Genomic DNA, 26533 nt, shown 5'->3' with positions numbered 1-26533 from the left:
ATTCTCCCACTTTCACCCCATATCCCTTGATACACAAAAACCTATCTACATCTTAAATATACTGAATGAGTTTTTTTAGATTAGGTTCCGTACAGTGCGGAAACAGGCCCTTCGGCCCAACCAGTCCACACCGACCCTCTGAAGAGTAACCCACCCAGACCCATTTCCCTCTGACTAATGCACCTAACACTATGGGCAATTTAACATGGCCAATTCACTCTGACCTGCACATCTTTGGACTGTGGGAGGAAACTCACGCAGACACTGGGAGAATGTACAAACTCCGCACAGTCACCTGAGGTTGGAATTGAACCTGGCACCCTGGTGCTGTGAAGTGCTAACCACTGAGCCACCGTGCACCCGAGTTGGACTGAGGGGTCTGTTTCCGTGCTGCACAGCTGTATGACTCTGGGTGACATCCCCATGACTGTGAGGCAAAGGGACCGGGTTAAGCAAATGAGATCTGACAAAGGCCCAAGAGGGAAGCTGATGGTAGGTGACGGGGAGGCGCTTAGGACCATGCGGAAGCCCCGGCTCCGAGCTGTCAATCACCGGCAGGTTCCCAGGACTGGAGCTGGGAAGGTGCAGTGTCCCTTTAAACCGGAGGATCCAGGCAGAGAGAGGGAGAGGCTGCAATTAACCGGGGGATCCGCTCTCCAAAATCTGGTTCAATTCACCCCCTCATTAATTTTGCAAAACAAAAACAATCCGGAATTCTCAGGGGATTGAATTGAATTCGTCTCCCTCCAGTTGCATCCCTCTCCCTCTCTCTCTGTTGGTTGTTTTTTTTGGGGGGGAGGCGGTTTGGGGTCTGTGAGTCTGGCCCTGACCCTGACCCTGACCCTGACCCTGACCCTGACAGCAGCAGCAGCTGGGAGGGTGGGGGTCCAGCAGAAATGGCCAAGGAGACGGTGCAGGTGCCGGACGATGGCGATTTCAGGTCGTTCCGGGAGGAGTGTCACTCGGAGAGCGGCTGGTCCCTGAAACACGACGGGTCGGGCATCAGGGTCTGGGTGCAGATGACCGAGGGAGACAGAGCCCTGCACAGGATTAAGGTAACACCCGGGGGTGGGGGGGAATGGGGTGGGGTGGGGTGGGGTAGGGGGGAGACTCCTGCAAATACCCCCCGGAGCTGCTGCAGCTCCCTCAATGTGACAAACATTGACCATGTCCCCACCCCCACCCTCCACTCCCCACCTCCTCCATCCCCCCATCCAAACCCCCTCCACTTCCCCCATCCCCACCCCCTCCACTTCCCCCATCCCCACCCCCTCCACTTCCCCCATCCCCACCCCCTCCACTTCCCCCATCCCCATCCCCTCCACTTCCCCCATCCCCATCCCCTCCACTTCCCCCATCCCCATCCCCTCCACTTCCCCCATCCCCATCCCCTCCACTTCCCCCATCCCCATCCCCTCCACTTCCCCTATCATCACGCCCCTCCACACCCCCAACATCACGCCCCTCCACACCCCCAACATCACGCCCCTCCACACCCCCAACATCACGCCCCTCCACACCCCCAACATCACGCCCCTCCACACCCCCAACATCACGCCCCTCCACACCCCCAACATCACGCCCCTCCACACCCCCAACATCACGCCCCTCCACACCCCCAACATCACGCCCCTCCACACCCCCAACATCACGCCCCTCCACACCCCCAACATCACGCCCCTCCACACCCCCAACATCACGCCCCTCCACACCCCCAACATCACGCCCCTCCACACCCCCAACATCACGCCCCTCCACACCCCCAACATCACGCCCCTCCACACCCCCAACATCACCCCCCTCCACACCCCCAACATCACCCCCCTCCACACCCCCAACATCATCCCCCTCCACACCCCCAACATCACCCCCCTCCACACCCCCAACATGCCTCCTCCTCACCCCCAACATCACCCCCAACACGCCCCCAATATCACCCCTTCCACACCCTCAACATCACCCCCTCCACACCCCCTCCTCTCCCCCAACATCACCCCCTCCTCTCCCCCAACATTGCCCCCTCCACACCCCCAACATTGCCCCCTCCACACCCCCAACATTGCCCCCTCCACACCCCCAACATTGCCCCCTCCACACCCCCAACATTGCCCCCTCCACACCCCCAACATTGCCCCCTCCACACCCCCAACATTGCCCCCTCCACACCCCCAACATTGCCCCCTCCACACCCCCAACATTGCCCCCTCCACACCCCCAACATTGCCCCCTCCACACCCCCAACATTGCCCCCTCCACACCCCCAACATTGCCCCCTCCACACCCCCAACATTGCCCCCTCCACACCCCCAACATTGCCCCCTCCACACCCCCAACATTGCCCCCTCCACACCCCCAACATTGCCCCCTCCACACCCCCAACATTGCCCCCTCCACACCCCCAACATTGCCCCCTCCACACCCCCAACATTGCCCCCTCCACACCCCCAACATTGCCCCCTCCACACCCCCAACATCGCCCCCTCCACACCCCCAACATCGCCCCCTCCACACCCCCAACATCGCCCCCTCCACACCCCCAACATCGCCCCCTCCACACCCCCAACATCGCCCCCTCCAATCATCCAATATCACCCCCTCCTCTCCCCAACACGCCCCCTCCCTATCACCCCCTCCACTCGCCCAACATCACCCCCTCCACCCCCCCTTCCTCACCATCCCAATGCCCCAATCCTACCGCCACCCTCACCCCCTCTGCCCCATTCCCAACCCCCCCTTCCCCCTTCCTACCCCATCTGCTCTTCTTGGTTATAGGCCTCTCCATGATCTCCTGATTTAGACCATAGATATCGGAGCAGAATTAGGCCCTTCGGCCTATCTTGTCAATGCTGTCCAGATTTCCGAAACTGAACTTTCCTGTATTTGGCCCATATCCTGCTACATCTTTCCTATCCGTGTGCCTGAACAATTTTCTTTTAAATATGATTGTACCCACTTTTTAAAAATAGAACCCCACTTCCTCTGGTCGCTCGCTCCATGCACGCACCACCCTCTGTGTGAAAACGTTGCCTCGGGTCTTTTTTAAAATCTTCCACCTCTTAGATTAAACCTCTCGTGTTGGACTCCCGTACCCTGGGGAAAAGACCTTCACTATTCACCCTATCCATATCCCTTGTGATTTTATAAACTTCTCGATGGTTAATTGATCATGGTTCATAGAGTCATACAAACTCTATGGGCATGGAAACAGACCCTTTGGTCCAACCCGTCCATGCCGACCAGATATCCCAACCCAAACTAGTCCCACCTACTGGCACCCGGCCCATATCCCTCCAAACCCTTCCTATTCATATACCCATCCAAATGCCTCTTACATGTTGCAATTGTACCAGCCTCCACCACATCCTCTGGCAGCTCATTCCATACACGTACCACCCTTTGCATGAAAAGGTTGTCTCTTAGGTCTCTTTTATATCTTTCCCCTCTCACCCTAAACCTATGCCCTCTAGTTCTGGACTCCCCAACCCCAAGGAAAAGACTTTGCCTATTTATCTTATCCATGCCCCTCATAATTTTGTAAACCTCTATAACATCACCCCTCAGCCTCCAATCCTCCAGGGAAAACAGCCCCAGCCTGTTCAGCCTCTCTCTGTAGCTCAGATCCTCCAACCCTGGCAACATCCTTGTAAATCTTTTCTGAACCCTTTCAAGTTTCACAACATATTTCCGATAGGAAGGAGACCAGAATTGCACGCAATATTCCAACAGTGCCCTAACCAATGTCTTTTACAGCTCAACATGATCTCCCAACTCCTGTACTCAATACTCTGACCAATAAAGGAAAGCATACTAAACACCTTCACTATCCTATCTACCTGCAACTCCACTTTCAAGGAGCTATGAACCTGCACTCCAAGGTCTCTTTGTTCAGCAACACTCCCTAGAACCTCACCATTAAGTGTATAAGTCCTGCTAAGATTTGCTTTTCCAAAATGCAGCACCTCGCATTTATCTGAATTAAACTCCATTTGCCACTTCTCAGCCCATTGGCCTATCTGGTCCAGATCCTGTTGTAATCTGAGGTAACCCTCCTCGCTGTCCACTACATCTACAATTTTGGTGTCATCTGCAAACTTACTAACTGTACCTCTTATGCTCGCATCCAAATCATTTATGTAAATGACAAAAAGTCGAGGTCTCAGCACTGATCCTTGTGGTCACAGGCCTCTAGTCTTAAAAACAACCCTCCACCACCACCCTCTGTCTTCTACCTTTGAGCCATTTCTGTATCCAAATGGCTAGTTCTCCCTGTATTCCATGAGATCCAACCTTGCTAATGAGTCTCCCATGGGGAACCTTGTCGAAGGCCTTACTGAAGTCCATATAGATCACATCTACTGCTCTGCCCTCATCAATCTTCTTTGTTACTTCTTCAAAACACTCAATCAAGTTTGTGAGACATGATTTCCCACGCACAAAGCCATGTTGACTATCCCTAATCAGTCCTTGCCTTTCCAAATACATGTACATCCTGTCCCTCAGGATTCCCTCCAACAACTTGCCCACCACTGAGGTCAGGCTCACCAGTCTATAGTTCCCTGGCTTGTCTTTACCGCCCTTCTTAAACAGTGGCACCACGTTTGCCAACCTCCAGTCTTGCGGCACCTCACCTGTGACTATCAATGATACAAATATCTCAGCAAGAGGCCCAGCAATCACTTCTCTAGGTTCCCACAGAGTTCTCAGGTACACCTGATCAGGTCCTGGGGATTTAACCGTTTCAACACAACCAGCACTTCCTCCTCCGCTTTAACCTCCCCTCCCCGCCCCCACCCCCCAATCAACTACCCATTGGTCCCCTGACTCCACTTCAAACAGCCTTGTGCCTGTGAGAGATACACCTCACGGATTTTATTTGTTCATTAACAAATATCATTAGTCTCGAGAAATCCATCCATCTCTCTTATCAGCTGACTTAATGATTGAACTTTCACAGCCCTCTGGGTAGAGACTTTTCCACTGTCTGAGTGAACGCATTCCGCCTCATCTCATTCTTAAATACTCCAACCATTATTTTGAGACTATCATAGAATCCCTACAGTGTGGAAACAGGCCATTTGGCCCAACAGGTCAACACCGACTCTCTGAAGAACATCCCACCCAGACTCACCCCCTACCCTATCCCTCCAACCCCCATGACCAATCCACCCTAACCTGCACATCTTTGGACTGTGGGAGGAAACTGGAGCACCCGGAGGAAACCCCACAGACACGGGGAGAATGTGCACACAGACAGTCGCTCGAGGGTGGAATTGAACTTGGGTTCCCGGCATTGTGAGGCAACAAAGCTAACCACTGAGTCACCGTGCCGCCCACAGAATCCTTTTGACTCCTTTTAAGAATCTTGTAAATTTCCATAAGATATACTGTCATTGTCCTAAAAACTGCAGAGTACAGACCCAATCTCTGGGGGGTGATGGCTTGCTTTAGTTATTGCTGGACTGTTCTCTCAGAGCACCAGGTAATGTTCAGGGACACGAGTTTGAATCTCACCATGGCAGGATGGTCGGAATTTGAATTCAATAGACTGAGGAAGGGGGTTGGGAGAGTCACATTCCCATCTGCAGGAAAGGCCAGAACTAAAGGGGCTGGCGATACAAGACCCCACTCACTGATAAATGGTGAAAGAGATTCAGGAGAATCTGTTCACTCACCTGGGATCGAGTGAAAACCAAGAAGAGTATAGAGGCAGTGGGAGTATACTGAAGCAGGAAATCGAGAGGGCATGAAACAGTATTGGCAAATAGAGTTAAAGACAATCCAGTCTTTCCTTATAAGACCTTCCCTCCAGACCAGGCAACATCCTGGTAAATCTCCTCTGAACCTTTTCCAATGCTTCCACATCCTTCCTGTAATGGGGTGACCAGAACTGCACACAATACTCCAAGTGAGGCCGCACTAGCCCATTGAGGAGAAAGTGAGGTCTGCAGATGCTGGAGATCAAAGTTGAAACTTTATTGCTGGAACAGCACAGCAGGTCAGGCAGCATCCAGGGAACAGGAGATTCGACGTTTCGGGCACAGGCCTTTCTTCCTGAAGAAGGGACTGTGCCCGAAACGTCGAATCTCCTGTTCCCTGGATGCTGCCTGACCTGCTGTGCTGTTCCAGCAATAAAGTTTCAACGCACTAGCCCATTGGTTTAGCAGCAACTCTCTGTAAGTGAGACCACAGCTGAAAATGTGTTGCTGGAAAAGCGCAGCAGGTCAGGCAGCATCCAGGGAACAGGAGAATCAACGTTTCGGGCATAAGCCCTTCTTCAGGAAGGGCTAGTAAGTGAGACCACCCCTTCCACCCTAACCCCACCATCCCATCCCCTCCATCCACACCCCCAACCCACTCACACTCCATCCCCACCCCAATCAAACAATCCGCAGCCCCTCCCTTCTCCTCCACCACCATTCCCCCCACTCCCCAAACAATTTGCCCCCCCCACCCTACTCCCCTAACGATCTGTCCCTCCTCACTGATCCGACCATCCCACCCTCCCTCCGTCCACACCCTCCCTTCCCTCTAATGACCTGCCATCCCCCCACCCCCCAACCACCCCATCTCCCCCTACTCTGCCCGCACTGCTGGTTGGACACAATGATGTTGATGTCTGGAGATCCTTGGTACAGACCTTGAGGGTTAGACCTCAGAACCCTGGTGTTCCCTGTCAATAAGGCCATGAGCTATTACCTCTCTGAAAGAAAAGCAGTGGGTCCAATCTCTTAAGGGATAGAAATGAAAGACAGAGACATTCTGTTTAATTTTCTGTAGAGGTTTGTGTGGAGCACACTCTGATTATTAGTGCACAGTCTCTATTTTATACACAGCTATCCGAGAAAGGATCAAAAGCAGGCTATTCGGAGCCTAGAGTATGCTGTGCCATTCAATAAGATCACGGCTGATCTGATTGTTCCACGTTTCCATCTATCTACCTCTGCCAAGGACGCTGGGTCTTCCACCTCCTGAGAGAGTTCCAGAGACACTTAATCCACTTCTCCCCATCTCTGTTTTCAATGGGTGACCTCTGAGTTTGAAACGGTGACCCTTTGATCAAGAGGAAATATCGTTTCAACATTCCCCTGTTCCCAGCCAAGTTCCCTCTCGGTGCCGTGTTTGAATTGAGTCACCCACTCTGTAGGTACAAGCCTGGACTGTCCAGTTTCACCCAGCTGTTCCTGGCATTAGTCTGGCCAACTCTCTCTGGACTGCTTCCAATATCCTTACATTCCTCTTTCCATCAGGTGACCACACACAGTGTGCACAGCACCTGTCTGATACTGGTCACCAGATTACTGCTTGTGGGATCTTCCTGTGTGCAAAACTCCTCACCGACACCGCCATTGATTGTGTGATGCCTGTGAATTATTAGTTTCCTTTCTTAGTGGATTTAATCCACTGTCGCCATGCCAACCTCCTGTGCACGGTTAGCTTCTGGTTATCCACATCCTGTTGTGTGGGGGAATTGGATAGTGGTGTTGTGTAACCACTAAGCAAATAGTGCCACGTACTGATATCTCCCCAGACACCACCCCTCCCTGGGACAGCAGCTGTGAGGCTGCTCCTTAAACATTTAAAAAGTCAATGAAAGTTGTGAATCTGAAAGCTTCACAGTGTCAAAGGTCAACGGTCAAGGGAAGACTTCTTGGCAAAAATGCTGTCACTGTTGTGGTGTGGGACATGGACGAGTCAGTATGTTGGTTAGCTCAGTTGGCTAGGTGGTTGGTCTGTGACACTAACAGCGCAGGTTCAATTCCCGCACCAGCTGAGATTACCTCAAAGGTCTCTCCTTCTCAACCTCATCCTCTTTGCCTGAGGCTAATGACCCTCCTGTAAAACCACCACCAGTCGTTTTTCTCTCTTTCTCTCCCTCCCTCTCTCCTTTCTCTCCCTCCCTTCTCCTTTCCCTCTCTCTCTCTCTCGTTCTCTCTCTCTCTCTCTCGTTCTCTCTCTCTCTCTCGTTCTCTCTCTCTCTCTCTCTCGTTCTCTCTCTCTCTCTCGTTCTCTCTCGCTGGGACTCTGGCAGCTTTACCTTGACCTTAAATACCTGGGGGAGCTCCTTTCCAAAACCCTGCAGTGATGTAGCACCCGTCTCAATCAATGTCACCCAAGTGGATTACCTAGACATTATCCCATCCTGCTTGTGGGATCTTGCTGTGAACAAGACTTTCTGCTGTGTTTGTTAGATAACAATTGTGAACACACTTGCAAAGTAATTCTACTGGATGTGAACGGCTTTACGGCGAGAGAAACCGGGGGCGCGTGGCGAACATAAGAGTCTGTTGTTTCGGTTTGTTTGAGCTACACCGCACTCTGTTATCGTTGCAAGTCAGTGCAGTAACAATTAACAGTAAATGGTATATGCTCTAGAGTTCCTCAGCATCTATAGTGCTGGGTCAATATTGACCATGAAGCTAAAGGTGTTTCAGCCCAATCTCTCTCAATTTGGGTATTCCTCGGAGATGGTTAACGATGGGGGACATGGCAAAAGTGAGGATTGCAGAGGCTGGAGATCAGAGTCTAGATTAGAGTGGTGCTGGAAAAGCACAGCAGGTCAAGCAGCGTCCGAGGAGCAGGAGAATCGATGTTTTGGGCAAAAGCCCTTCAGCTCTACATTTTCCCAAACTGGCAGTAATCAAAACAAGGACATGTCCCTATCCGTCTTGCTGTTTAAAGGAGAGTGGGATTCCAGCCTTGATCTATCCCTCTAACCTCTGATCCCCCGCAACCCCCATGGGAGGTGATGGCCTTGTCCTGTTATTGCTAGACTGTTAATCCAGAGAGTCAGGTGATGCTCTGCCAAGGCAGATGGTGAAATTTGAATTCGATAAAAAATTTACAAGTCTAATCCTTTAACCATGAAATGGACAAGCAAGCCTCTCAAATGGTCAAGAATTCAGCTCGCCACTGTCCCTGCAAGGGAAGGGAGGGGTGGGTAATAAATGCTCACATCCTGTGTGTGAATGTGAAAGGGGAGATCAGGAGTGAGAGAAAACAGGAAAGGTCCAGGAACGCTGTGTTTCTGGCTAACAGCACCTCCCTGTGTGGCGTGTCACAGTTCCTGTGTGTGGGAGGTCAGGCACCTGACTGAAGGTGACAATAACATAACCAACTATCTTTCTTGTTGTTCAATCATGGGATGTGGGGGTCACTGAGCAGACCAGGATTCTCGATGCTGTTCGCTGAGACACGCACCGAGAGAAACATCGGTGTGCCTGGAGGACCACCAACTTGGTGAAAGTCGCTCTTTGACTGCCAGAGTCTTGGTGACCTTCCAGTGGAAAGGGCTGTTCCTGACCAAGTGTTGCAGACTGGTCCATTCCAAGGTCCAGATCTATGTGCTAAGCGACGCATTAAAGCTTGGACAGTTACTGCCAAGGCGCAATGGGGAAAGACCACCGTCTAAGGTTTTTCTGTCAAAGTGTAATGGGATCCTTTCAATTATCAGGGCATTAATATGAACATAAATAGTTTCCTGAATAAGTCGAAAATGCCTTATATTTTTGCAACTGTGGAGATGCTCTGAGGAATATCAAAATTTCAATTTTTTGCTTTTTATCTCTGCAAAGATCTTATAGAAGTTTTTCAGTAGCTTTAGTACATGCTGAATGTTTTTTTTAATGTATAAAATTTATAGTACAATAAAAAATTATTGCCCATCCCTAATTGCCCAGAGGGCACTTTGCAGTCAACCACATTGCAGTGGGTCTGGAGTCACGTGTAGGCCAGGCCAGGTAAGGATGGCGGTTTCCTTCCCTAAATGACGTTAGTGACCCAGGTGGGTTTTCCCCAACAATCATTCCTTGTTCCACGGTTACTGCAGACTGTTGATTGTAGGTTTCCAGATCTGACGAGGTGGGATTTGATAACTGGTGATTTCTTGATTATGAATCCAGTAAGCAATGATGTTATTACCTGCCCTGTATCGTGTTCTCTCTTGCTGCTTGGATTGGGTTTTGTCTGCTTTCTACCTGAAATGGATCTGGGAGGTAACCGGAGTGATTTGGGATTGTGTGCGTTGGTCTTTGGGGATTTGCTGCATCAAGCACACAGCCTGGGAGTACATGGCTTCCTCCTGCTGGTTCTTCCAGTTTAACTGGTTCCTGCTCAGGACCATCTACTTTGATTTGAATATAAAGCTGCCTTACTCACCGTGAACAAGAGATTGGGAGGCCAGCCAGGTATTACTCACCTGGATTGCAACTCTCTTCAACTCTGACGTCAGCCATGGCTCAGGGCAGCTCAGCTGCTACACAATGTGACAGGTTCAAAACTCTCTTCAGAAACTGGAGTCCCTCATCAAGGCCAACAATGCCACCATAGTCCTGAGGGAGCGCCGCACTGTCGTAGGGTCAGCGCTGAGGGAGCGCCGCACTGTCGTAGGGTCAGCGCTGAGGGAGCGCCGCACTGTCGTAGGGTCAGCGCTGAGGGAGCGCCGCACTGTCGTAGGGTCAGCGCTGAGGGAGCGCCGCACTGTCGTAGGGTCAGCGCTGAGGGAGCGCCGCACTGTCGTAGGGTCAGCGCTGAGGGAGCGCCGCACTGTCGTAGGGTCAGCGCTGAGGGAGCGCCGCACTGTCGGAGGGTCAGCGCTGAGGGAGCGCCGCACTGTCGTAGGGTCAGCGCTGAGGGAGCGCCGCACTGTCGGAGGTACTTTTTCTCATGTCCTATCTGCCTTTTCAGGTGCGTCTAATATATTCTGCAGTGGTACAGGGGTCCAGTAGCGGGACAGAATCTTTACCCCCTCCCTGTGGATTAGCCAACCCCTTGAGCATACTCTGCTCGTTATCACACTGCCATTTGTCACACAGCAAGATCCCACAGCAGTGTCTCTGGTTCAAATGTAGCTCACTCTGGGATGATCCTCTAAGTCCCAGTCAGTCCAGTGCACCATTTACCATCTCTGTATAAACCACACAGCCACAGAATTCAGGACTGCTGGGTTGCTTTGCCAGAGTTGCAAAAAGTTTAAAGTGACAGTGCACTTCACTAACTGCACTGCCCTCCTCAGAATACAATCAGGGAAACTGAGCGCTGTTGGCTGGTTGCTCCTCCTGGTGTTCCTGATACAAGCCTGAGCGGATCAGACACAGGCTGTTGGGGAGAGAGAGTCTTAGAGATGTACAGCATGGAAACAGACCCTTCAGTCCAACCCGTCCATGCCGACCAGATATCCCAACCCAATCTAGTCCCACCTGCCAGCACCCGGCCCATATCCCCCTAAACCCTTCCTATTCATATACCCATCCAAATGCCTCTTAAATGTTGCAATTGTACTAGCCACCACCACATCCTCTGGCAGCTCATTCATACACGTACCACCCTCTGTGTGAAAAAGTTGCCCCTTGGGTCTCTTTTATATCTTTCCCCTCTCACCCTAAACCTATGCCCTCTAGTTCTGGATTCCCCGACCCCAGGAAACGGACTTTGTCTATTTATCCTATCCATGCCCCTCATGATTTTGTAAAACTCTATAAGGTCACTCCTCAGCCTCCGATGCTCCAGGGAAAACAGCCCCAGTGAGAGAGAGAGTTGCTGACTCACTGAAGCACATCCACCAGTTGCTGTTCTCCTTTCAGGATGGGCGGCGGTTTGTGTTTGGAGCAGGCTGTGGGTTTATGGTTGAGTTTTTGATGCAGCCTCTTCAGGGAATGTGATTACTGTCACAGAGGGCAGCAATGTGCAGTCCCCCACACAGGATAACTCCAGTCCAGAGTATGGTGCTGGAAAAGCACAGCAGGTCAGGCAGCATCCGAGGAGCAGGAGGATTGACGTTTTGGGCATTGTCAGGACTCCAGATCTTACTGACCCAGAATCAGAATCCTTCTTATCCGGTCAGGCATGAACAACCAGAGAACGCCTTTTGTTTAGCATTTTTAGAAATTCTTTCACGGGATCTGGAATGTCACAAGCCAGGCCAACATGTGTCCTGCATTGGGTGGCTTGCTCCCTTATGCACTTGAGAGTTGTTGAGGTTTGGAGTCACCTGTAGGCCAGACCAGGTAGGACACAGCTTCCCCTCCCCAAAGGACATGAAAGAACCAGGTGGGACTTTATGACGACAGTCACTATTGGACATTAATCTCCAGACGTTCCGTTGTGGAACTTAAATTCCACCATCTGCCCATTGGCAGGAATTGAACCAAGGTGCCCGACCATGGGGCAGGGGGGAGGGTAAGGAGGAGGGAGGTGTGTTTGGGGAGGTGTGTTTGTGGGGGTGAGGGGGAGAGGTGTGTGTTTGAGGGGGTTGGGGGAGTGGTGTGTGTTTGGGGGGGGGAAGAGGTGTGTGTTTGGGGGGGGGGAAGAGGTGTGTGTTTGGGGGGGGGAAGAGGTGTGTGTTTGGGGGGGGGAAGAGGTGTGTGTTTGGGGGGGGGGAAGAGGTGTGTGTTTGGGGGGGGGAAGAGGTGTGTGTTTGGGGGGGGGAAGAGGTGTGTGTTTGGGGGGGGGGAAGAGGTGTGTGTTTGGGGGGGGGAAGAGGTGTGTGTTTGGGGGGGGGGGAAGAGGGTGTGTGTTTGGGGGGGGGAAGAGGTGTGCGTTTGAGGGGGGGAAGAGGTGTGTGTTTGGGGGGGAAGAGGTGTGTGTTTGGGGGGGGAAGAGGTGTGTGTTTGGGGGGGGAAGAGGTGTGTGTTTGGGGGGGGGGAAGAGGTGTGTGTTTGGGGGGGGGAAGAGGTGTGTGTTTGGGGGGGGAAGAGGTGTGTGTTTGAGGGGGGGGGAAGAGGTGTGTGTTTGGGGGGGGAAGAGGTGTGTGTTTGGGGGGGGAAGAGGTGTGTGTTTGGGGGGGGAAGAGGTGTGTGTTTGGGGGGGGAAGAGGTGTGTGTTTGGGGGGGGAAGAGGTGTGTGTTTGGGGGGGGAAGAGGTGTGTGTTTGGGGGGGGGAAGAGGTGTGTGTTTGGGGGGGGGAAGAGGTGTGTGTTTGGGGGGGGAAGAGGTGTGTGTTTGGGGGGGGAAGAGGTGTGTGTTTGGGGGGGGAAGAGGTGTGTGTTTGGGGGGGGAAGAGGTGTGTGTTTGGGGGGGGGGGGGAAGAGGTGTGTGTTTGGGGGGGGAAGAGGTGTGTGTTTGGGGGGGGGAAGAGGTGTGCGTTTGAAGGGGGGGGGAAGAGGTGTGTGTTTGGGGGGGGAAGAGGTGTGTGTTTGGGGGGGAGAGGTGTACATTTGAGGGGGAGAAGAGGTGTGTGTTTGGGGGGGGAAGAGGTGTGTGTTTGGGGGGGAAGAGGTGTGTGTTTGGGGGGAGGGGTGTGCGTTTGAGGGGGGGAAGAGGTGTGCGTTTGAGGGGGGGAAGAGGTGTGCGTTTGAGGGGGGGAAGAGGTGTGCGTTTGAGGGGGGGGAAGAGGTGTGTGTTTGAGGGGGGGAAGAAGTGTGTGTTTGGGGGGGGGAAGAGGTGTGTGTTTGGGGGGGAGAGGTGTGTGTTTGGGGGGGGGAGAGGTGTGTGTTTGGGGGGGGGAGAGGTGTGTGTTTGGGGGGGAGAGGTGTACATTTGAGGGGGAGAAGAGGTGTGCGTTTGAGGGGGGGAAGAGGTGTGCGTTTGAGGGGGGGAAGAGGGTGTGCGTTTGAGGGGGGGAAGAAGTGTGTGTTTGGGGGGGGAGAGGTGTGTGTTTGGGGGGGAGAGGTGTGTGTTTGGGGGGGAGAGGGTGTGTGTTTTGGGGGGGAGAGGTGTGTGTTTGGGGGGGGAGAGGTGGTGTGTTTGGGGGGGAGAGGTGTACATTTGAGGGGGGGAAGAGGTGTGCGTTTGAGGGGGGGAAGAGGTGTGTGTTTGGGGGGAGGGGTGTACATTTGAGGGGGAGAAGAGGTGTGCGTTTGAGGGGGGGAAGAGGTGTGTGTTTGGGGGGGGGAAGAGGTGTGTGTTTGGGGGGGGGAAGAGGTGTGTGTTTGAGGGGGGGAAGAGGTGTGTGTTTGAGGGGGGGAAGAGGTGTGCGTTTGAGGGGGGGAAGAGGTGTGCGTTTGAGGGGGGGAAGAGGTGTGCGTTTGAGGGGGGGAAGAGGTGTGTGTTTGAGGGGGGGAAGAAGTGTGTGTTTGGGGGGGGAGAGGTGTTTGTTTGGGGGGGGAGAGGTGTGTGTTTGGGGGGGGGAGAGGTGTGTGTTTGGGGGGAGGGGTGTACATTTGAGGGGGAGAAGAGGTGTGCGTTTGAGGGGGGGAAGAGGTGTGTGTTTGGGGGGGGGAAGAGGTGTGTGTTTGGGGGGGGGGAAGAGGTGTGTGTTTGAGGGGGGGAAGAGGTGTGTGTTTGAGGGGGGGAAGAGGTGTGCGTTTGAGGGGGGGAAGAGGTGTGCGTTTGAGGGGGGAAGAGGTGTGTGTTTGAGGGGGGGAAGAAGTGTGTGTTTGGGGGGGGAGAGGTGTTTGTTTGGGGGGGAGAGGTGTGTGTTTGGGGGGGGGGAGAGGTGTGTGTTTGGGGGGAGGGGTGTACATTTGAGGGGGAGAAGAGGTGTGCGTTTGAGGGGGGGGAAGAGGTGTGCGTTTGAGGGGGGGAAGAGGTGTGTGTTTGAGGGGGGGAAGAAGTGTGTGTTTGGGGGGGGAGAGGTGTGTGTTTGGGGGGGAGAGGTGTGTGTTTGGGGGGGGGGAGAGGTGTATGTTTGGGGGGGAGAGGTGTACATTTGAGGGGGGGAAGAGGTTGTGCGTTTGAGGGGGGGAAGAGGTGTGTGTTTGGGGGGGAGAGGTGTACATTTGAGGGGGGGAAGAGGTGTGCGTTTGAGGGGGGGGAAGAGGTGTGTGTTTGAGGGGGGGAAGAGGTGTGTGTTTGGGGGGGGAAGAGGTGTGTGTTTGGGGGGGGAGAGGTGTGTGTTTGGGGGGGGGAAGAGGTGTGTGTTTGGGGGGGGAAGAGGTGTGTGTTTGGGGGGGGGAAGAGGTGTGCGTTTGAGGGGGGGGGGAAGAGGTGTGTGTTTGGGGGGGGAAGAGGTGTGTGTTTGGGGGGGAGAGGTGTACATTTGAGGGGGAGAAGAGGTGTGTGTTTGGGGGGGGAAGAGGTGTGTGTTTGGGGGGGGAAGAGGTGTGTGTTTGGGGGGAGGGGTGTGCGTTTGAGGGGGGGAAGAGGTGTGCGTTTGAGGGGGGGAAGAGGTGTGCGTTTGAGGGGGGGAAGAGGTGTGCGTTTGAGGGGGGGAAGAGGTGTGTGTTTGAGGGGGGGAAGAAGTGTGTGTTTGGGGGGGGGAAGAGGTGTGTGTTTGGGGGGGAGAGGTGTGTGTTTGGGGGGGGGAGAGGTGTGTGTTTGGGGGGGGGAGAGGTGTGTGTTTGGGGGGGAGAGGTGTACATTTGAGGGGGAGAAGAGGTGTGCGTTTGAGGGGGGGAAGAGGTGTGCGTTTGAGGGGGGGAAAGAGGTGTGTGTTTGAGGGGGGGAAGAAGTGTGTGTTTGGGGGGGGAGAGGTGTGTGTTTGGGGGGGAGAGGTGTGTGTTTGGGGGGGAGAGGTGTGTGTTTGGGGGGGGAGAGGTGTGTGTTTGGGGGGGGAGAGGTGTGTGTTTGGGGGGAGAGGTGTACATTTGAGGGGGGGAAGAGGTGTGCGTTTGAGGGGGGGAAGAGGTGTGTGTTTGGGGGGAGGGGTGTACATTTGAGGGGGAGAAGAGGTGTGCGTTTGAGGGGGGGAAGAGGTGTGTGTTTGGGGGGGGGAAGAGGTGTGTGTTTGGGGGGGGGAAGAGGTGTGTGTTTGAGGGGGGGAAGAGGTGTGTGTTTGAGGGGGGGAAGAGGTGTGCGTTTGAGGGGGGGAAGAGGTGTGCGTTTGAGGGGGGGAAGAGGTGTGCGTTTGAGGGGGGGAAGAGGTGTGTGTTTGAGGGGGGGAAGAGGTGTGTGTTTGAGGGGGGGAAGAAGTGTGTGTTTGGGGGGGGAGAGGTGTTTGTTTGGGGGGGAGAGGTGTGTGTTTGGGGGGGGAGAGGTGTGTGTTTGGGGGGAGGGGTGTACATTTGAGGGGGAGAAGAGGTGTGCGTTTGAGGGGGGGAAGAGGTGTGCGTTTGAGGGGGGGAAGAGGTGTGTGTTTGAGGGGGGGAAGAGGTGTGTGTTTGAGGGGGGGAAGAAGTGTGTGTTTGGGGGGGGAGAGGTGTGTGTTTGGGGGGGAGAGGTGTGTGTTTGGGGGGGGGAGAGGTGTATGTTTGGGGGGGAGAGGTGTACATTTGAGGGGGAGAAGAGGTGTGCGTTTGAGGGGGGGAAGAGGTGTGTGTTTGAGGGGGGGAAGAAGTGTGTGTTTGGGGGGGGAGAGGTGTGTGTTTGGGGGGGGAGAGGTGTGTGTTTGGGGGGGAGAGGTGTGTGTTTGGGGGGGGAGAGGTGTGTGTTTGGGGGGGAGAGGTGTACATTTGAGGGGGGGAAGAGGTGTGCGTTTGAGGGGGGGAAGAGGTGTGTGTTTGGGGGGAGGGGTGTACATTTGAGGGGGAGAAGAGGTGTGCGTTTGAGGGGGGGAAGAGGTGTGTGTTTGGGGGGGGGAAGAGGTGTGTGTTTGGGGGGGGGAAGAGGTGTGTGTTTGAGGGGGGGAAGAGGTGTGTGTTTGAGGGGGGGAAGAGGTGTGCGTTTGAGGGGGGGAAGAGGTGTGCGTTTGAGGGGGGGAAGAGGTGTGTGTTTGAGGGGGGGAAGAAGTGTGTGTTTGGGGGGGGAGAGGTGTTTGTTTGGGGGGGAGAGGTGTGTGTTTGGGGGGGGAGAGGTGTGTGTTTGGGGGGAGGGGTGTACATTTGAGGGGGAGAAGAGGTGTGCGTTTGAGGGGGGGAAGAGGTGTGCGTTTGAGGGGGGGAAGAGGTGTGTGTTTGAGGGGGGGAAGAAGTGTGTGTTTGGGGGGGGAGAGGTGTGTGTTTGGGGGGGAGAGGTGTGTGTTTGGGGGGGGGAGAGGTGTATGTTTGGGGGGGAGAGGTGTACATTTGAGGGGGGGAAGAGGTGTGCGTTTGAGGGGGGGAAGAGGTGTGTGTTTGAGGGGGGGAAGAGGTGTGTGTTTGGGGGGGGAAGAGGTGTGTGTTTGGGGGGGGGAGAGGTGTGTGTTTGGGGGGGGGAAGAGGTGTGTGTTTGGGGGGGGAAGAGGTGTGTGTTTGGGGGGGGGAAGAGGTGTGCGTTTGAGGGGGGGGGGAAGAGGTGTGTGTTTGGGGGGGGAAGAGGTGTGTGTTTGGGGGGGAGAGGTGTACATTTGAGGGGGAGAAGAGGTGTGTGTTTGGGGGGGGAAGAGGTGTGTGTTTGGGGGGAGGGGTGTGCGTTTGAGGGGGGGAAGAGGTGTGCGTTTGAGGGGGGGAAGAGGTGTGCGTTTGAGGGGGGGAAGAGGTGTGTGTTTGAGGGGGGGAAGAAGTGTGTGTTTGGGGGGGGGAAGAGGTGTGTGTTTGGGGGGGAGAGGTGTGTGTTTGGGGGGGGGAGAGGTGTGTGTTTGGGGGGGGGAGAGGTGTGTGTTTGGGGGGGAGAGGTGTACATTTGAGGGGGAGAAGAGGTGTGCGTTTGAGGGGGGGAAGAGGTGTGCGTTTGAGGGGGGGAAGAGGTGTGTGTTTGAGGGGGGGAAGAAGTGTGTGTTTGGGGGGGGAGAGGTGTGTGTTTGGGGGGGGGAGAGGTGTGTGTTTGGGGGGGAGAGGTGTGTGTTTGGGGGGGAGAGGTGTGTGTTTGGGGGGGGAGAGGTGTGTGTTTGGGGGGGGAGAGGTGTGTGTTTGGGGGGGAGAGGTGTACATTTGAGGGGGGGAAGAGGTGTGCGTTTGAGGGGGGGAAGAGGTGTGTGTTTGGGGGGAGGGGTGTACATTTGAGGGGGAGAAGAGGTGTGCGTTTGAGGGGGGGAAGAGGTGTGTGTTTGGGGGGGGGAAGAGGTGTGTGTTTGGGGGGGGGAAGAGGTGTGTGTTTGAGGGGGGGAAGAGGTGTGTGTTTGAGGGGGGGAAGAGGTGTGCGTTTGAGGGGGGGAAGAGGTGTGCGTTTGAGGGGGGGAAGAGGTGTGTGTTTGAGGGGGGGAAGAAGTGTGTGTTTGGGGGGGGAGAGGTGTTTGTTTGGGGGGGAGAGGTGTGTGTTTGGGGGGGGGAGAGGTGTGTGTTTGGGGGGAGGGGTGTACATTTGAGGGGGAGAAGAGGTGTGCGTTTGAGGGGGGGAAGAGGTGTGCGTTTGAGGGGGGGAAGAGGTGTGTGTTTGAGGGGGGGAAGAGGTGTGTGTTTGAGGGGGGGAAGAAGTGTGTGTTTGGGGGGGGAGAGGTGTGTGTTTGGGGGGGGAGAGGTGTGTGTTTGGGGGGGAGAGGTGTGTGTTTGGGGGGGGGAGAGGTGTATGTTTGGGGGGGAGAGGTGTACATTTGAGGGGGAGAAGAGGTGTGCGTTTGAGGGGGGGAAGAGGTGTGTGTTTGAGGGGGGGAAGAAGTGTGTGTTTGGGGGGGGAGAGGTGTGTGTTTGGGGGGGAGAGGTGTGTGTTTGGGGGGGAGAGGTGTGTGTTTGGGGGGGGAGAGGTGTGTGTTTGGGGGGGAGAGGTGTACATTTGAGGGGGGGAAGAGGTGTGCGTTTGAGGGGGGGAAGAGGTGTGTGTTTGGGGGGAGGGGTGTACATTTGAGGGGGAGAAGAGGTGTGCGTTTGAGGGGGGGAAGAGGTGTGTGTTTGGGGGGGGGAAGAGGTGTGTGTTTGGGGGGGGGAAGAGGTGTGTGTTTGAGGGGGGGAAGAGGTGTGTGTTTGAGGGGGGGAAGAGGTGTGCGTTTGAGGGGGGGAAGAGGTGTGCGTTTGAGGGGGGGAAGAGGTGTGTGTTTGAGGGGGGGAAGAAGTGTGTGTTTGGGGGGGGAGAGGTGTGTGTTTGGGGGGGAGAGGTGTGTGTTTGGGGGGGGGAGAGGTGTATGTTTGGGGGGGAGAGGTGTACATTTGAGGGGGGGAAGAGGTGTGCGTTTGAGGGGGGGAAGAGGTGTGTGTTTGGGGGGGAGAGGTGTACATTTGAGGGGGGGAAGAGGTGTGCGTTTGAGGGGGGGGAAGAGGTGTGTGTTTGAGGGGGGGAAGAAGTGTGTGTTTGGGGGGGGAGAGGTGTGTGTTTGGGGGGGGGAGAGGTGTATGTTTGGGGGGGAGAGGTGTATGTTTGGGGGGGAGAGGTGTGTGTTTGGGGGGGAGAGGTGTGTGTTTGGGGGGGAGAGGTGTGTGTTTGGGGGGGGGAGAGGTGTATGTTTGGGGGGGAGAGGTGTACATTTGAGGGGGGGAAGAGGTGTGCGTTTGAGGGGGGGAAGAGGTGTGCGTTTGAGGGGGGGAAGAGGTGTGTGTTTGAGGGGGGGGAAGTGTGTGTTTGGGGGGGGAGAGGTGTTTGTTTGGGGGGGAGAGGTGTGTGTTTGGGGGGGGGAGAGGTGTGTGTTTGGGGGGAGGGGTGTACATTTGAGGGGGAGAAGAGGTGTGCGTTTGAGGGGGGGAAGAGGTGTGCGTTTGAGAGGGGGAAGAGGTGTGTGTTTGAGGGGGGGAAGAAGTGTGTGTTTGGGGGGGGAGAGGTGTATGTTTGGGGGGGGGGAGAGGTGTATGTTTGGGGGGGAGAGGTGTGTGTTTGGGGGGGAGAGGTGTGTGTTTGGGGGGGGAGAGGTGTATGTTTGGGGGGGAGAGGTGTACATTTGAGGGGGGGAAGAGGTGTGCGTTTGAGGGGGGGAAGAGGTGTGTGTTTGGGGGGGGAAGAGGTGTGTGTTTGGGGGGGAGAGGTGTACATTTGAGGGGGAGAAGAGGTGTGCGTTTGAGGGGGAGAAGAGATGTGTGTTTGAGGGGGGGAAGAAGTGTGCGTTTGAGGGGTGGAAGAGGTGTGTGTTTGGGGGGGAGAGGTGTGTGGGGGGGAAGAGGTGTGCGTTTGCGGGGGGAAGAGGTGTGTGTTTGGGGGGAAGAGGTGTGTGTTTGGGGGGAAGAGGTGTGTGTTTGGGGGGAAGAGGTGTGTGTTTGGGGGGAAGAGGTGTGTGTTTGGGGGGAAGAGGTGTGTGTTTGGGGGGAAGAGGTGTGTGTTTGGGGGGAAGAGGTGTGTGTTTGGGGGGGAGAGGTGTTTGGGGGGGAGAGGTGTACATTTGAGGGGGGGAAGAGGTGTGCGTTTGAGGGGTGGAAGAGGTGTGCGTTTGAGGGGTGGAAGAGGTGTGTGTTTGGGGGGGAGAGGTGTGTGGGGGGGAAGAGGTGTGTGTTTGCGGGGGGAAGAGGTGTGTGTTTGGGGGGAAGAGGTGTGTGTTTGGGGGGAAGAGGTGTGTGTTTGGGGGGAAGAGGTGTGTGTTTGGGGGGAAGAGGTGTGTGTTTGGGGGGGAAGAGGTGTGTGTTTGGGGGGAAGAGGTGTGTGTTTGGGGGGAAGAGGTGTGTGTTTGGGGGGGAAGAGGTGTGTGTTTGGGGGGAAGAGGTGTGTGTTTGGGGGGAAGAGGTGTGTGTTTGGGGGGAAGAGGTGTGTGTTTGGGGGGAAGAGGTGTGTGTTTGGGGGGAAGAGGTGTGTGTTTGGGGGGAAGAGGTGTGTGTTTGGGGGGAAGAGGTGTGTGTTTGGGGGGGGGAAGAGGTGTGTGTTTGGGGGGGGAAGAGGTGTGTGTTTGGGGGAGGGGAAGAGGTGTGTGTTTGGGGGGGGTAGAGGTGTGTGTTTCGGGGGAAGAGGTGTACATTTGAGGGGGGGAAGAGGTGTGCGTTTGAGGGGGGGAAGAGGTGTGTGTTTGGGGGGGAGAGATGTGTGGGGGGGAGGGGTGTACATTTGAGGGGGGGAAGAGGTGTGCATTTGAGGGGGGGAAGAGGTGTGCGTTTGAGGGGGGGAAGAGGTGTGCGTTTGAGGGGGGGAAGAGGTGTGCGTTTGAGGGGGGGAAGAGGTGTGCGTTTGAGGGGGGGGAAGAGGTGTGCGTTTGCGGGGGGAAGAGGTGTGCGTTTGGGGGGAAGAGGTGTGCGTTTGGGGGGAAGAGGTGTGCGTTTGGGGGGAAGAGGTGTGTGTTTGGGGGGGGGAAGAGGTGTGTGTTTGGGGGGGGGAAGAGGTGTGTGTTTGGGGGAGGGGAAGAGGTGTGTGTTTGGGGGGGGTAGAGGTGTGTGTTTCGGGGGAAGAGGTGTACATTTGAGGGGGGGAAGAGGTGTGCGTTTGAGGGGGGGAAGAGGTGTGTGTTTGGGGGGGAGAGATGTGTGGGGGGGAGGGGTGTACATTTGAGGGGGGGAAGAGGTGTGCATTTGAGGGGGGGAAGAGGTGTGCGTTTGAGGGGGGGAAGAGGTGTGCGTTTGAGGGGGGGAAGAGGTGTGCGTTTGAGGGGGGGGAAGAGGTGTGCGTTTGCGGGGGGAAGAGGTGTGCGTTTGGGGGGAAGAGGTGTGCGTTTGGGGGGAAGAGGTGTGCGTTTGGGGGGAAGAGGTGTGCGTTTGGGGGGAAGAGGTGTGTGTTTGGGGGGGGGAAGAGGTGTGTGTTTGGGGGGGGGAAGAGGTGTGTGTTTGGGGGGGGGTAGAGGTGTGTGTTTGGGGGGGAGAGGTGTGCGGGGGGAAGAGGTGTACATTTGAGGGGGGGAAGAGGTGTGCGTTTGAGGGGGGGAAGAGGTGTGTGTTTGGGGGGGAGAGGTGTGCGGGGGGAAGAGGGGTACATTTGAGGGGGGGAAGAGGTGTGCGTTTGAGGGGGGGAAGAGGTGTGTGTTTGGGGGGAAGAGGTGTGTGTTTGGGGGGAAGAGGTGTGTGTTTGGGGGGAAGAGGTGTGTGTTTGGGGGGAAGAGGTGTGTGTTTGGGGGGAAGAGGTGTGTGTTTGGGGGGAAGAGGTGTGTGTTTGGGGGGAAGAGGTGTGTGTTTGGGGGGAAGAGGTGTGTGTTTGGGGGGAAGAGGTGTGTGTTTGGGGGGGAGAGGTGTTTGGGGGGGAGAGGTGTTTGGGGGGGAGAGGTGTACATTTGAGGGGGGGAAGAGGTGTGCGTTTGAGGGGTGGAAGAGGTGTGCGTTTGAGGGGTGGAAGAGGTGTGTGTTTGGGGGGGAGAGGTGTGTGGGGGGGAAGAGGTGTGCGTTTGCGGGGGGAAGAGGTGTGTGTTTGGGGGGAAGAGGTGTGTGTTTGGGGGGAAGAGGTGTGTGTTTGGGGGGAAGAGGTGTGTGTTTGGGGGGAAGAGGTGTGTGTTTGGGGGGGAAGAGGTGTGTGTTTGGGGGGAAGAGGTGTGCGTTTGCGGGGGGAAGAGGTGTGTGTTTGGGGGGAAGAGGTGTGTGTTTGGGGGGAAGAGGTGTGTGTTTGGGGGGAAGAGGTGTGTGTTTGGGGGGAAGAGGTGTGTGTTTGGGGGGAAGAGGTGTGTGTTTGGGGGGAAGAGGTGTGTGTTTGTGGGGGGGAAGAGGTGTGTGTTTGTGGGGGGGAAGAGGTGTGTGTTTGGGGGGGGGTAGAGGTGTGTGTTTGGGGGGGAGAGGTGTGCGGGGGGAAGAGGTGTACATTTGAGGGGGGGAAGAGGTGTGCGTTTGAGGGGTGGAAGAGGTGTGTGTTTGGGGGGGAGAGGTGTGTGGGGGGGAAGAGGTGTGCGTTTGCGGGGGGAAGAGGTGTGTGTTTGGGGGGAAGAGGTGTGCGTTTGGGGGGAAGAGGTGTGCGTTTGGGGGGAAGAGGTGTGCGTTTGGGGGGAAGAGGTGTGCGTTTGGGGGGAAGAGGTGTGCGTTTGGGGGGAAGAGGTGTGTGTTTGGGGGGGAGAGGTGTTTGGGGGGGAGAGGTGTACATTTGAGGGGGGGAAGAGGTGTGCGTTTGAGGGGTGGAAGAGGTGTGCGTTTGAGGGGGGGAAGAGGTGTGTGTTTGGGGGGGAGAGATGTGTGGGGGGGAGGGGTGTACATTTGAGGGGGGGAAGAGGTGTGCATTTGAGGGGGGGAAGAGGTGTGCGTTTGAGGGGGGGAAGAGGTGTGCGTTTGAGGGGGGGAAGAGGTGTGCGTTTGAGGGGGGGGAAGAGGTGTGCGTTTGCGGGGGGAAGAGGTGTGCGTTTGGGGGGATGAGGTGTGCGTTTGGGGGGAAGAGGTGTGCGTTTGGGGGGAAGAGGTGTGTGTTTGGGGGGGGAAGAGGTGTGTGTTTGGGGGGGGGAAGAGGTGTGTGTTTGGGGGGGGGAAGAGGTGTGTGTTTGGGGGGGGTAGAGGTGTGTGTTTGGGGGGGAGAGGTGTGCGGGGGGAAGAGGTGTACATTTGAGGGGGGGAAGAGGTGTGCGTTTGAGGGGGGGAAGAGGTGTGTGTTTGGGGGGAAGAGGTGTGTGTTTGGGGGGAAGAGGTGTGTGTTTGGGGGGAAGAGGTGTGTGTTTGGGGGGAAGAGGTGTGTGTTTGGGGGGAAGAGGTGTGCGTTTGGGGGGAAGAGGTGTGCGTTTGGGGGGAAGAGGTGTGCGTTTGGGGGGAAGAGGTGTGTGTTTGGGGGGGAGAGGTGTTTGGGGGGGAGAGGTGTTTGGGGGGGAGAGGTGTACATTTGAGGGGGGGAAGAGGTGTGCGTTTGAGGGGTGGAAGAGGTGTGCGTTTGAGGGGGGGAAGAGGTGTGTGTTTGGGGGGGAGAGATGTGTGGGGGGGAGGGGTGTACATTTGAGGGGGGGAAGAGGTGTGCATTTGAGGGGGGGAAGAGGTGTGCGTTTGAGGGGGGGAAGAGGTGTGCGTTTGAGGGGGGGAAGAGGTGTGCGTTTGAGGGGGGGGAAGAGGTGTGCGTTTGCGGGGGGAAGAGGTGTGCGTTTGGGGGAAGAGGTGTGCGTTTGGGGGGAAGAGGTGTGTGTTTGGGGGGGGAAGAGGTGTGTGTTTGGGGGGGGAAGAGGTGTGTGTTTGGGGGGGGGAAGAGGTGTGTGTTTGGGGGGGGGAAGAGGTGTGTGTTTGGGGGGGGGTAGAGGTGTGTGTTTGGGGGGGAGAGGTGTGCGGGGGGAAGAGGTGTACATTTGAGGGGGGGAAGAGGTGTGCGTTTGAGGGGGGGAAGAGGTGTGTGTTTGGGGGGAAGAGGTGTGTGTTTGGGGGGAAGAGGTGTGTGTTTGGGGGGAAGAGTTGTGTGTTTGGGGGGAAGAGGTGTGTGTTTGGGGGGAAGAGGTGTGTGTTTGGGGGGAAGAGGTGTGTGTTTGGGGGGGAGAGGTGTTTGGGGGGGAGAGGTGTTTGGGGGGGAGAGGTGTACATTTGAGGGGGGGAAGAGGTGTGCGTTTGAGGGGTGGAAGAGGTGTGCGTTTGAGGGGTGGAAGAGGTGTGTGTTTGGGGGGGAGAGGTGTGTGGGGGGGAAGAGGTGTGCGTTTGCGGGGGGAAGAGGTGTGTGTTTGGGGGGAAGAGGTGTGTGTTTGGGGGGAAGAGGTGTGTGTTTGGGGGGAAGAGGTGTGTGTTTGGGGGGAAGAGGTGTGTGTTTGGGGGGAAGAGGTGTGTGTTTGGGGGGAAGAGGTGTGTGTTTGGGGGGAAGAGGTGTGTGTTTGTGGGGGAAGAGGTGTGCGTTTGGGGGTAAGAGGTGTGCGTTTGCGGGGGGAAGAGGTGTGTGTTTGGGGGGAAGAGGTGTGTGTTTGGGGGGAAGAGGTGTGTGTTTGGGGGGAAGAGGTGTGTGTTTGGGGGGAAGAGGTGTGTGTTTGGGGGGGGGAAGAGGTGTGTGTTTGGGGGGGGGAAGAGGTGTGTGTTTGGGGGAGGGAAGAGGTGTGTGTTTGTGGGGGGGAAGAGGTGTGTGTTTGGGGGGTGGTAGAGGTGTGTGTTTGGGGGGGAAAGGTGTGCGGGGGGAAGAGGTGTACATTTGAGGGGGGGAAGAGGTGTGCGTTTGAGGGGGGGAAGAGGTGTGTGTTTGGGGGGGAGAGATGTGTGGGGGGGAGGGGTGTACATTTGAGGGGGGGAAGAGGTGTGCATTTGAGGGGGGGAAGAGGTGTGCGTTTGAGGGGGGGGGAAGAGGTGTGCGTTTGAGGGGGGGAAGAGGTGTGCGTTTGAGGGGGGGGAAGAGGTGTGCGTTTGCGGGGGGAAGAGGTGTGCGTTTGGGGGGAAGAGGTGTGCGTTTGGGGGGAAGAGGTGTGCGTTTGGGGGGAAGAGGTGTGCGTTTGGGGGGAAGAGGTGTGCGTTTGGGGGGGAGAGGTGTTTGGGGGGGAGAGGTGTTTGGGGGGGAGAGGTGTACATTTGAGGGGGGGAAGAGGTGTGCGTTTGAGGGGTGGAAGAGGTGTGCGTTTGAGGGGTGGAAGAGGTGTGTGTTTGGGGGGGAGAGGTGTGTGGGGGGGAAGAGGTGTGCGTTTGCGGGGGGAAGAGGTGTGTGTTTGGGGGGAAGAGGTGTGTGTTTGGGGGGAAGAGGTGTGTGTTTGGGGGGAAGAGGTGTGTGTTTGGGGGGAAGAGGTGTGTGTTTGGGGGGAAGAGGTGTGTGTTTGGGGGGGAAGAGGTGTGTGTTTGGGGGGAAGAGGTGTGCGTTTGCGGGGGGAAGAGGTGTGTGTTTGGGGGGAAGAGGTGTGTGTTTGGGGGGAAGAGGTGTGTGTTTGGGGGGAAGAGGTGTGTGTTTGGGGGGAAGAGGTGTGTGATTGGGGGGAAGAGGTGTGTGTTTGGGGGGAAGAGGTGTGTGTTTGGGGGGGGGAAGAGGTGTGTGTTTGGGGGGGGGTAGAGGTGTGTGTTTGGGGGGGAGAGGTGTGCGGGGGGAAGAGGTGTACATTTGAGGGGGGGAAGAGGTGTGTGTTTGGGGGGGGGAAGAGGTGTGTGTTTGGGGGGGGTAAGAGGTGTGTGTTTGGGGGGGGGTAGAGGTGTGTGTTTGGGGGGGAGAGGTGTGCGGGGGGAAGAGGTGTGCGTTTGAGGGGGGGAAGAGGTGTGCGTTTGGGGGGGGTAAGAGGTGTGTGTTTGGGGGGGGGTAGAGGTGTGTGTTTGGGGGGGAGAGGTGTGCGGGGGGAAGAGGTGTACATTTGAGGGGGGGAAGAGGTGTGCGTTTGAGGGGGGGAAGAGGTGTGTGTTTGGGGGGGAGAGATGTGTGGGGGGGAGGGGTGTACATTTGAGGGGGGGAAGAGGTGTGCATTTGAGGGGGGGAAGAGGTGTGCGTTTGAGGGGGGGAAGAGGTGTGCGTTTGAGGGGGGGAAGAGGTGTGCGTTTGAGGGGGGGGAAGAGGTGTGCGTTTGCGGGGGGAAGAGGTGTGCGTTTGGGGGGAAGAGGTGTGCGTTTGGGGGGAAGAGGTGTGCGTTTGGGGGGAAGAGGTGTGCGTTTGGGGGGAAGAGGTGTGTGTTTGGGGGGGGGAAGAGGTGTGTGTTTGGGGGGGGGAAGAGGTGTGTGTTTGCGGGGGGGAAGAGGTGTGTGTTTGGGGGGGGGAAGAGGTGTGTGTTTGGGGGGGGGTAGAGGTGTGTGTTTGGGGGGGAGAGGTGTGCGGGGGGAAGAGGTGTACATTTGAGGGGGGGAAGAGGTGTGCGTTTGAGGGGGGGAAGAGGTGTGTGTTTGGGGGGAAGAGGTGTGTGTTTGGGGGGAAGAGGTGTGTGTTTGGGGGGAAGAGGTGTGTGTTTGGGGGGAAGAGGTGTGTGTGTGGGGGGGGAAGAGGTGTGTGTGTGGGGGGGGAAGAGGTGTGTGTGTGGGGGGGGGAAGAGGTGTGTGTGTGGGGGGGGGAAGAGGTGTGTGTGTCGGGGGGGGAAGAGGTGTGTGTTTGGGGGGGGGGAAGAGGTGTGTGTTTCGGGGGTGTAGAGGTGTGTGTTTGGGGGGGAGATGTGTGCGGGGGGAAGAGGTGTACATTTGAGGGGGGGAAGAGGTGTGCGTTTGAGGGGGGGAAGAGGTGTGCGTTTGAGGGGGGGAAGAGGTGTGTGTTTGGGGGGGGAGAGATGTGTGGGGGGGAGG

At 56.4% G+C, this 26533-nt stretch overlaps 1 protein-coding gene across 1 annotated transcript in view; it reads left to right on the top strand.

Annotated features, from left to right (window-relative positions):
* The first annotated feature begins 590 nt into the window (after positions 1-590).
* stard10 (StAR related lipid transfer domain containing 10) overlaps positions 591-26533 on the top strand; it is a 51187-nt gene continuing 25244 nt past the window's right edge. The window contains exon 1 of the mRNA XM_087988453.1: positions 591-1055. Within this exon, the coding sequence (XP_087844579.1) occupies positions 897-1055 (159 nt within the window). The 5' untranslated portion in view covers positions 591-896. The remainder of the gene's footprint in view (positions 1056-26533) is intronic.

The sequence above is a fragment of the Chiloscyllium plagiosum genome, unplaced genomic scaffold, assembly GCF_037043375.1.
Source record: "Chiloscyllium plagiosum isolate Xiang-an unplaced genomic scaffold, Cpla_swu_hap1 HiC_scaffold_6, whole genome shotgun sequence".
In the NCBI taxonomy this organism is placed as follows: domain Eukaryota; kingdom Metazoa; phylum Chordata; class Chondrichthyes; order Orectolobiformes; family Hemiscylliidae; genus Chiloscyllium; species Chiloscyllium plagiosum.
The sequence above is the reverse complement of the archived record's forward strand: the minus strand, read 5'-3'. Positions and strand labels throughout refer to the sequence as shown.